The sequence below is a fragment of the Marmota marmota genome, unplaced genomic scaffold, assembly GCF_001458135.2.
Source record: "Marmota marmota marmota unplaced genomic scaffold, marMar, whole genome shotgun sequence".
Taxonomy (NCBI): Eukaryota; Metazoa; Chordata; class Mammalia; order Rodentia; family Sciuridae; genus Marmota; species Marmota marmota.
This window is the reverse complement of record NW_025999842.1, coordinates 49,348,049-49,358,641: the sequence shown is the minus strand read 5'-3', so window position 1 is coordinate 49,358,641 and position 10,593 is coordinate 49,348,049. Positions and strand designations below refer to the sequence as shown.

Genomic DNA, 10,593 nt, shown 5'->3' with positions numbered 1-10,593 from the left:
AGGGGAGGGGAGAGGTGGGGAGGGGGGAGGGTGGAGGATGGGAAAGGCAGCGGAGCACAACCGACACTAGTATGGCAATATGTAAATCAATGGATGTGTAACTGATGTGATTCTGCAATCTGTGTATGGGGTGAAGGTGGGAGTTCATAACCCACTTGAATCAAATTGTGGAATATGATATGTCAAGAAATTTGTAATGTTTTGAACAACCCACAATAAAAAATTAAAAAAAAAAATACACACTAAAATAAAAAAAATAAAAATAAAAAAGGGGCTGCAGATGTAATAGGTGGTAAAGAGTCACCAGGTTCAATCCACAGTACTGCAAATAATAATGATAATAATAAATAATTATTTTACTTAATATCAACAATAAGAAAAACAAAATGCTAATTCTAAAAACCAACATAGAAAGAATGGAATATAGGCAGTTTAAACAAATATCATTTCATTTATGTAGATATATTATCATTAATATGTTTATTTGTATTTCTGCTATCTCTCATGGAGATGTAATTATTAATTTGACATGAAGAATTTACCTTTGAATTCATTTCATTGAATCAGACAAGACGCTCTTTCAACAGAACCCTGCAGTTTCTCCTTAGCTCTGATTTCTAATTATAAAAGAATATATTTTTCAACATTGTGTACAATACTCAAATTGTCTGCTTGCCTAACAGAATTATGGGATTTCTGAAAATCAATCTTAACAAAGGTATGTTTTGAAAGTTCCTCGAATAAAACAATCTATAAAAGTCTTATCTCAGAATATTTATAAGACATGAAACAATATCATAGAAGTGAAATAAAGAATAAAGTAGTAGAGTTTTTTTTTAAATGTAAAAGGACTAATACATCCTTATTGGCAGGTGAAAATAAAGAATAACTGATCATTAACTTAATTGAAAAATATCCTTATAAACTTAAAAAGTGCAAGGCAGTGTGTTAGGTACTGAAATAATGAACACAGAGTTTCTGGAAATAAAAAAAAATACAATAACATGGTATTTTTAGTCAACCTCAAATTATGATTTATAAAGTACAGAAATGTACCTGTGTATAGGTAAAAATGTTTCAAAATTGTTGCTTATGTACTGCAACATAATTAATTTTTAAATTTAGTATATGGAGAGGGGAGGTAATAAGGAAATGTAGGTCAAATGATGGAAAGAAGAAAAACCATAGTATAAATAAGCCTAGAGATCTACCTTGCAAGAGGAGTCTCATTTATGAAATTCTATTATATTAGGGACTTCTGTTAACATTAGTAGATTTTAGCAGTTCTTTTAACAACAAAGTAGCTATGTGACACAATTTATAACACTTCAGTAACAATGTCACTATGCTTCTAGATCCCATATAATTATGTAATTCACTTCAAATATATACAATAAAATTTATTTTAAAATAAAACATAAAAATAAAGGAAAAAGTACTGTAAGTTATAAATTTTTAGGCATCCAAAGGCATAAAGTCATCATTTAATACTCATGTCAAATAATTTGATTTTTAAATTAATATTACTAATGAGTCACTGCTTTTTTTGAATATAAATGTAAAGCAGAAATATCATTCTTTAAGACTGACCTTTAAATGGGCTGCAGTAAGTCAACAATGAAGAATGAGATATAAGTCAAAATCATGATAACTAAATAAAAACAAGTAAAGTATGTTCACAGGTTGTAAAAACATCATGACCTCATAAGTTTCAGTTAAGCATCTACTAGGTCATCAGTAATAAATAAACTCTGTTGCAGTAATACCAAATCAGGAGTGGTACTGGGAAGCAACAGTGACCAATTTATATTGTTAAATTGTGTATACAAATTTGTTATGACAAATCCCACTATGATGCATAATTATAATGCACCAAAAAATGATGTTTTGAAACAAACAAACAAAAAACAGTAATGCCCAACCACGTAGCTCTCTCAGAGAACCTACGTGTTAATGATGGGCTATAGTGTATTTTTTGTTTGTTTCTGTTTTTATTTTTCACTATGCTGGGGTTGGCAACCAAGGCCTCACATATGCTAAGCAAATACTCCACCACTGAGCTAAGCCCCTGTCCCCTATGATGTCTTATAACTTGTTCTTGATGGGTTATTCATAGTCCTACCACCAAATAATTGGGAAAGTTATCCTAATCCTGACTGAAACTGAGGCAAACCATAGTAATTATTTGTAACTCCCATAGATCATTTCTAAATTCATAAAAATACACAGAGGTCCACATCATGTACTTGTTGTTATCTTAGTACTACCAAATTGAGAAAACACACATGGACTATTATGGATTAAGTTATTATGGTTTAAGCAAGAGCTTAAATAAATATATCTTTTATCAATCACAACAATCTTGTATTTTTAATAATTGTACATATATGTGAGAGGCACGGCATTTCTATGGCTACACCCCAGGCATAAGGGGATTGCAACAGTTCTGCAGCCCCCCTTTGGCTGAAGCAAACAACTTGGGAACCAAAGCTCACCAAGATTGAGATACCTAGCTCAGTAATTTGTCTCAAGGTCAGATGTTATTTTGAAGAGTCTTGCAGAGTGAAGTTGCTTTCCATCTTCAGTGTGTCCATGGCTGTGCAGTAACTTGATTTGCAGTTGTCAAAGACGTTTAGAGCTCATTTGGGTGAATAAATGAGGTTCAGAAGAGAGGAGTGGGGCTGTACTAATAGTGCATTTCATTTTGAGGAAAACAGACAAGGACTTTTGACAAAAAGACTTCCTTTTATAATTAAAACTAACATACTACAGCAATACATGCATACCAATGTTTATATTAGAGCAACTTACAATCACCATATTATGGAACCAAATTAGGTCTCCATCAACAGATGAATGGATAAAGAAAATATAGTATACATGCATAATGAAGTGTCATTAAGCCATAAAGTATTAAAAAATTATGTCATTGCTGGGGAAAAGATGAAACTAGAGAGCATCCTCTTAAGCTAAATAAGCCAGACTACAGAGTCCTATTTTGATCTCCTACCTAGAAGCTAGAGAGACAAATGGAAAAAAGTATCTCATGAAATGTAAGGGAGACTAGTAGGGTAGAGGAAGAAGGTCAAGGAGAGAGAGAGGAGGAAAGAAAAAGGTGAAATACTAGAGACTGAAACTGATCAAATTATGTTTATTCGTGTTGTATATTTAATTTCATCATAAGCACATAATTTTGAAACTATCTTTAGCTTCCTTCCACTTAATGCTTACACTTTTTCTGAAAATACACTTATGGTTGATGAACTACCCTTTAAAATTTCTCCACTTAAAATAAATTTTATGGCTTTTCTAAACCACGGGTAAAATAATGCATATATTAAAGGGTTCATGGCTGAGTTATAATAAGCACACCAACCGCAAATTTCATAAATGTAGGCAGGGGTGATAAAGCCCATAAAAACATCAATTAATGTGTCTATTGTGTATGGTAACCATGAGATCAGAAATGCTACCACAGTGACCCCCAGGGTTTTGGCTGCTTTTCTCTTTCTTCTGGCCACTCTGGCTTTGTAACTCTCTGAAGATGATTCTGTTTCACTACTACCCATACTGGTTTCAATTTTTATAGCTTGCTGTTTAGCTACCATAAAAATCTTACTATATAGAATGACCATAACAAGGGTAGGTATAAAGAATAACAGAAAATCAATCAAAACCCAATCTTGATTGACAACAATTTGACAGCCACCTACACAGTTAAGTGCACTTACTAAGTTTTCCATACCATCATCACTGATACCTGTGTAGAACACGGCAGCACTGTACACCAGGGGCAGGATCCAGGAGATGCAGATGCAAATCCCTGACACAGAAACTGAGAACTTGAAGGGATAGACCAGAGGGTCGGTAACAGCAATGTACCTGTCAATGGAGATGAAGCACAGGTGGAAAACAGAAGCATAGCAAAATGCCACATCACAGCAACTGTGAAAGGTACAAAATTTGGCTCCAAAGTACCAGCAGCTCTCCACGGACCTGACCATGCTGAAGGGCATCACAGTCACTCCCACCAAAAAATCAGCACAGGCCAGAGAGGCGATGAGGAAATTGGTTGGAGAGTGCAGCTGCTTGAAGTGGAGAATGGAAGTCATCACCAGCAGGTTTCCCAGCACAGCCAGCACAGTCCCAAAGCCAAACACTGCATAGAGAATCACCCGGGGCCCTGGAGAGTAGGGAGTTTTAATACAGGACTCATTCAGGTTCTCATAGCAAAGCTGCAAAACTGGTTGGGAAAAGTTGCTTATCATGTTTTGCAATTTGATGCTTGTGGTATTTCTGCCCTTCTGTGGTAGGAAATATTTATTTTGAGTTCTGAAAATTAAAAAGAATCAAACTGTATATCTGAGCAGCTACCTAGAAATCTTGCCTCAGAGTGTATCATTTTTCCATTTTATTCATGAAGAAAGTTAAATAAATTTTAAAACTCAAAAAGTCATTCTCTCTTTAATCATATAGTTATTTCTGTCTAAACTGCCTAGTTAATCCCAAATCTACTGTGAATTTTCATCAGCCTAGGAATCACAATATGTGAATAATTGAAGAAATTTTGCTACTCAAATACCTGGTTCTTTACACCTGTGAAGTTCTTACTTGCAAAGGATAATTACATATAATGACATATTTGAGAAGTCACCTTTTATTAGGTTTGCATCTCCCAGGATGCTTTAGGAAGTGAGCTAATCAGGTTCACTCATCCTAAATCCCCCCCACAAGAAATCCCTACAGTGTAAGGTGTGAATCATGAAAGGAAACTTACTTTTGATGATTCTAATTAATAAGTTCTTCTGTAAAACATGTTTCACTGTGCTCTGCTAATTTCTAGAAGCATTTCTGGTTTTCATAACAAAAAGATTTCTTCAAATTCAACTGCTTAACCAACATAGCTTAACCCAATATTTTACAATATCATTACCTATTATCATTTGCAAGTCTGTCCACATAATTTGCAAAACTCCATGCAAAATAAAAATTAATAAGGGAAAAGAAACATTTTGAAAAATGCGGAAAAAATTTGTCATGAAAATTTCTGAAGTATAAACCCTTTTTCTTAGATTTATAGCCTCTCTTAACCTGTCAATTTGCTATATGCTGTGTAAAGTCCCATCTCCTTGAGTACAAAAATTTTTGTGGGGTAAGTAAAGAATATCACAGTTGTCTGAATGCCCTACCCCCAGTATGCATGTGACCCACCCATGTGACCACCAGGTTTCCCTCCTGTCAGTCTCTGAGCCAATATACCAAGGCCAGGATCAGGGGAAAGAAGATAACTCAGGCATCTGTCTTACTCATGGACTTGTCACTAAACCAAAGGCAGAGAGGTGACCCTCCCCCCACCCCACAAGAAACTGCAATATTCAAACCAGAAAGAACTTGATACCTGCACTATGGTGGTAAGAGACTTAGCCCTGCTAAGATACCCATTAAAGAGTTATGAATCTACAAGCCTGAGATGGGAACAGCAGCCTGTGCCTAGACCTGAGACTTCAGAGGGAACTCCTTACCACAACTTTCTCCATCTGGTATCTGGACCTCTGCAAGGGTGGTAAGAAGGTGGCAAGGTGGCCAGGAAAAGAAAAAGATTTGGGTGTTATGAACTGGAGATGCAGGTAAACAAGAATCCATCAGGAAGCAGGGGATATGGTGTAGGGCAAGACCATGGGTAATTGGAGGTTCCAAACATCTAGTACATACTCTGTTGTCCCTTTGGATTTCATGAAACACAACACAAATGCAAAGACAAAATTGCTAAGACATTCAAGCCGGGTGTGGTGACACATACCTGTGATGTCAGCTACTCAGGAAGCAGGAGAACTGCAAGTTCAAAGCCAGCCTGAGCCACTTAGTATGACCCTTCTCAAAATAAAAAGAAAAAGAGTTGGTGGTGCAGCTCAGTGGCAGAGAGGCTCCCCAGCATGCCTGAGGCCTTGCGTTCAGTAACCACTACTGAAAAAAAAAATTAAGACAATAACTATACACTTCAAATCCCAATCATAAGGTTCTAAACCTCTGCACTAATTGCATAGCCAGAGAACCATCCTGCCTACTTCATTTCACATATTAATTATTCTCTTTGTAATTTCAACTCAACAATGAAGCAAAGAATACCCTTCACCGTAGCAATGGAAAAAGTGGCAGGCAGGAACGTGTAGAGGCCTAAGGCCAGCCAGTTGTGATAATAACTTTTGCTTTTGCTGACCCAGAGCCTGGCTTGAGCACTACTCTCAGGAATTTAGGGAGTTGGGGAGAGAGATTAAGGGTTGAAGCTCCACAAAAGAATTTTACATCTGGGAAAGATGTTACCTTTGATCCCACAGAGCAGCAATCCAGTGGGAGGTGATAAAGACTCTTTTCTCCTCCACAGCAGTGTATTTAGGACTTGAAAACAGAAATATCATCTGTATCTTAGGATAAAAATATTTAAAATAAATTTGAATTAAAAAAAGAAGAGTATATATTGAAGGTGGAACACGAAAACAATCATTCAATTAATCATCTACCAAGTTCTTCTTGGTAATGCTATCTTACATTCTTTATAAATTCTCAGACATAACTTGATTTCACCACCTCTCAGTTAGTGACCTTGTCCCCCTGTATTCTGAAAATATAATGTATGAAATTTAAAGACTGAAAGGATGTAGGGGCTTAGGGCTGCATGATGGCAACAAGAGACAAGGGTGATTTCCAGGTTTTAAATGTGCCCCCCAAAAGATACAGCATAGAGGAGAAAGAATACTTTTATAAGATAAAGATGATGGGTTGGGTATACTGTGATTGTAGGGGCATGAAGCTGGAGTTCCTTATTAGGTAGTATTGTCACTAAGTTTTCAGCTTAGGAAGGAAATTGGGACAGAGTTAGCCAAGTGGGATTTTTTTTTTTTTTTTTTTTTTTTACATTCTGGGCCTTTTGAAACCATAGGAGTGAATGCAAATGCCTGGTGCACACCTACCACAGCACCGAGGATGCAAAGACTCTCAGTGTTTGTTGACTGGACAGAGTGTGCACAGTGAGAACAGAAGGAGCTAGAGGAGCACCAACTTCAAAGTTATACCTAAAAAAGAAAGAGTAGCAAGAAATACACATGGAAAAACAGGAAACAGACTCCCTGGGATGAAAGATATTTGCCAAAGAGGGAATAGCAAAGAGTGTCAAATGTTGTACATGTGTCAAGTTAAATAAAAACGGAGAACCATTGGTTGCCATTCACAATTATATTACTGATGAGACTAAAATTGTACTCATGGAAGTGTGGGGACAGAATCTAGATTGCAGTGAATTGAGAATGAATGGATATAGGAGAGGTGAAGGCAAGTGTTATGGTCTAATATGAGGTGTCCCTCAAAAGCTCATGTGTGAGATAATGCAAGAATGTTCAGAGCCCAGCAGTGTGGCACACACCTGTAATCCCAGCAGCTCACTAGGCTGAGGCAGGAGGATTAGGTGGTCAAATCCAGCCTCAGCAATTTATCAAGACCCTAAGCACCTCAGAGAGACCCTGTCTCTAAATAAAATATTTTTAAAAAGACTGGGCATGAGGCTCAGTGATTAAGCACCCTTGGGTTCAAACAATCCCTGGTACCCAAAGGAAAAAAAGAAAAAAAGAATGTTCACAAGTGAAATGATTAGACCATCAGAGCTATAACCTAAGCAGTGGATTAATCTACTTGAATGTGTTAAGTAGGTGGTAACTTTATGCAGGCAGGGGGTGGCTGGAAGAAATAGGTCAATGGGAGTATGCTTTGGAGGTGTATATATTTTCCCTGGCATCTAGACCAAACTTGTGTGACCCCTGTCTCTGGCTGTCATGTCCTTAGCTACTTTCCTGTGCCACGAACTTCTGCCATGATGTTCTGCCTCACCTTAGGCCCAGATTTATGGAGTAGGTATCATGGACTGAACCTCTGAAACGATGAATCAAAATAAGATTTTCCCCTTCTATGTTATTATTGTGAAGGTTTTTAAATTTTTTTTTTTGTAAGTGGAGCAAAGCTGACTAAAACAACAAGTTAGATAATGAAGAGAGACTGAAACTATTTAAGTGTAAGGAAGAAGCAAAGTACATACTCATAGCAGGAGACAAAGATTCAGAGAGTAAGTTTCTATTTTTATTTTGTTTTTATCGATTTATCTGTTATTTTACTTTGAAATGATAAAAACTAAACTAGAATATGAAAGACTGAACTATAATCAAAATGTTTTATTTTCAAGCAGAAAACCATTCAGGCACAGATCTAGGCTCTGGGAGATGGTGTATGAGAGAGGAGAAACAGGACAGTTTCTTAAAGCCAAGGAGCCAGGAACTGCCTCTGTCCTATATCAGGAAAATGAAGTCTCTGAGTGGTGCTGATGGCACTGATAGTTGGGCTTATTGGTTAAGTGAGCATGGAATCCACAGGAGGTTTCTAAAGTTGCCTTGGAACTGTGCCGCTGTATTAGTTTCCTATTGCTGCAGTAATAAATGATAGCAAATTTAGTGGCCTAAGACAACACAGATGTCTTATGGTCTTACTTGACCAGAGATCTGGAGGTTGGATATTCCAAATGGGTCTCTTGGGACTCAAATAAAGGCACCAGCATTGCTGCAGTCCTGAGGGAGAACCTGTATCCTGCCTTTCCTGGCTTCTTGGCATTCCTTAGTTTGTCATCCCTTCCCTATCCCAAACTCCAGCTGCCTACCATCTTTAAGTCGCTCTCTGACTCTCATACTCTCTTTTCCATCTCATACATTTTTAATGACCCTTGTGATGCCACTGGACACACCTGGACAAACTAGGATAATCTCCTTAAATCCTCAACATCATCACATCTGCACTGTCTCCTTTGTAACATATTCACAGGTTCTGTAGACTAAGACGCCTGGTGTCCTATGGACATTTTCTGGCTACATCAGGTATCCACCAGCTCTGCACTGACATGACATGCACTCCATGGATAATGGTGTCCTACTGCTCTTGCTGTGTGCTCCTGCATCTAGGTTGCAGCATCCCATCAGGTAGAGAAGTAAGAAAATTTAGAAGGAGAAGCACATCGTATCTCAAGAGAAGTTGAAAAACCAAACCTCCATGTTCCTATCTTTTAAGACCAAAATCCCAGTTCAAATGAAAAAGTAAAGATTAGAAAATATATGCAACCAAGTATATAAGAAAACAGGTGTTTTCTCTTCCACTTTTACTTCTCAGACAAGATAAAGGTTTTATTAGGACTTTCATTCCTGAAGGTCCAATTCATTCATATGTCAACACCTGTGCTTCAAATATATGGGAAAGGCTGGCATTGGGAAGGGGAAAAATACAGTAGAGTTCATAAGTAAGATGCTCTTCTCATGTGCAAGAAAACTAACAAACACAACATGTGAGCCGAATTGAAAACAAGGACATTTTGGTGTACAGGTTCAGAAGCCACAGTGAAATCTATGGTCATCATTCCTTTACTGGGATCTGAAAGTGCCCCATAATTAGGATACTTTATGACATATTCACTGGACCTAGCATAATTTGGTAGAATTAACTCCCCAGTATTTTCCATACCCTTCTGCTCCTCCATCTCCATCCCCTTCCTCTACTCTATTGGCCTTACTTCTATTTTTGTGAAATTATTATTTTTTAATTCCTTTTCTTTTTTTCTCACTGTAACTTCCACATGTAAGGGAAAGCATTTGAACTTTGACTTTCTGGGTCTGGCTTATTTCACTTAGCATAATATTGTCCAGTTCCATCCATTTGCCAGCAAATGACATAATTTCACTCTCCTTTATGGCTGAGTAAAAGTCTATTATGTATTTACAACACTGTTTTTTATTCATCTATCTGTTCATGAGTACCTAGATGTGTTCTATAACTTGGCTACTCTGAATTATGCTGCTATAAACATCACCATGCATGTATAACAAGGATTGAGATAGCTGGGTCATTATGGTTGTTCCATTCCTAGTTTTTTTGAGGAATCTCCATACTGCTTTCCAAAGTATTTGTACCAATTTGAAGTCCCACCACATCCTAACCAGAAATTATTGTTATTTGTGTTACTGATGATTACAATTCTAACTGTAGGGAATTCCAATGATGTATGTAATTATAATGCACTAATTAAATAATAATGATAGAAGGGAGATATGTAGAATAGAGCAAGCAGATTAGTGGGAGAGAAGAAGGAAGGGAAGGAAAGGTACTGGGTTAGGAGACTGATAAAATCACATTATGTGCATGTTTGAATATAGCATAATGAATGCCATTGTAATGCATAATTATGATGAACCAATAAAAAATTTAAGATAAAATAAAAAAAGTTAAAATACCCTATGCAGACAGGAAATAGTACATGGTAACTGCACAGTCAGGTCATGATGCTCCTCACTCACAGCACACATCAAAGGATTCTGAAGCAATATGAATTGTCCCAATTTCACTTATCAATTTGTCTTTCAGAATACTATTCATCTAGAGACATCTGAGGACACAGATATAACTCCACAACCAGGAACTGGGCTGAGCTGCCCCATGACTGAATTGTATATCAGTGGCATTTGCAATATGACAGCAGGACAAGGACCCAAAGCACTATTGTAGGGTACGATT

General features: G+C 37.1%; 1 protein-coding gene across 1 annotated transcript; it reads right to left on the bottom strand.

Moving 5' to 3' along the window:
- Window positions 1-3,227: 3,227 nt before the first annotated feature.
- On the bottom strand, window positions 3,228-4,268 carry Taar8 (trace amine associated receptor 8). The gene has a single exon (XM_015498590.1). It carries the CDS (start codon window positions 4,266-4,268, stop codon window positions 3,228-3,230), a length of 1,041 nt encoding a protein of 346 aa, XP_015354076.1.
- Window positions 4,269-10,593: the final 6,325 nt, after the last annotated feature.

Excerpts from the sequence above, each read along its gene's own strand:
- Taar8 (XM_015498590.1), bottom strand. The coding sequence starts at position 4,268 with ATGATAAGCAACTTTTCCCAACCAGTTTTGCAGCTTTGCTATGAGAAC.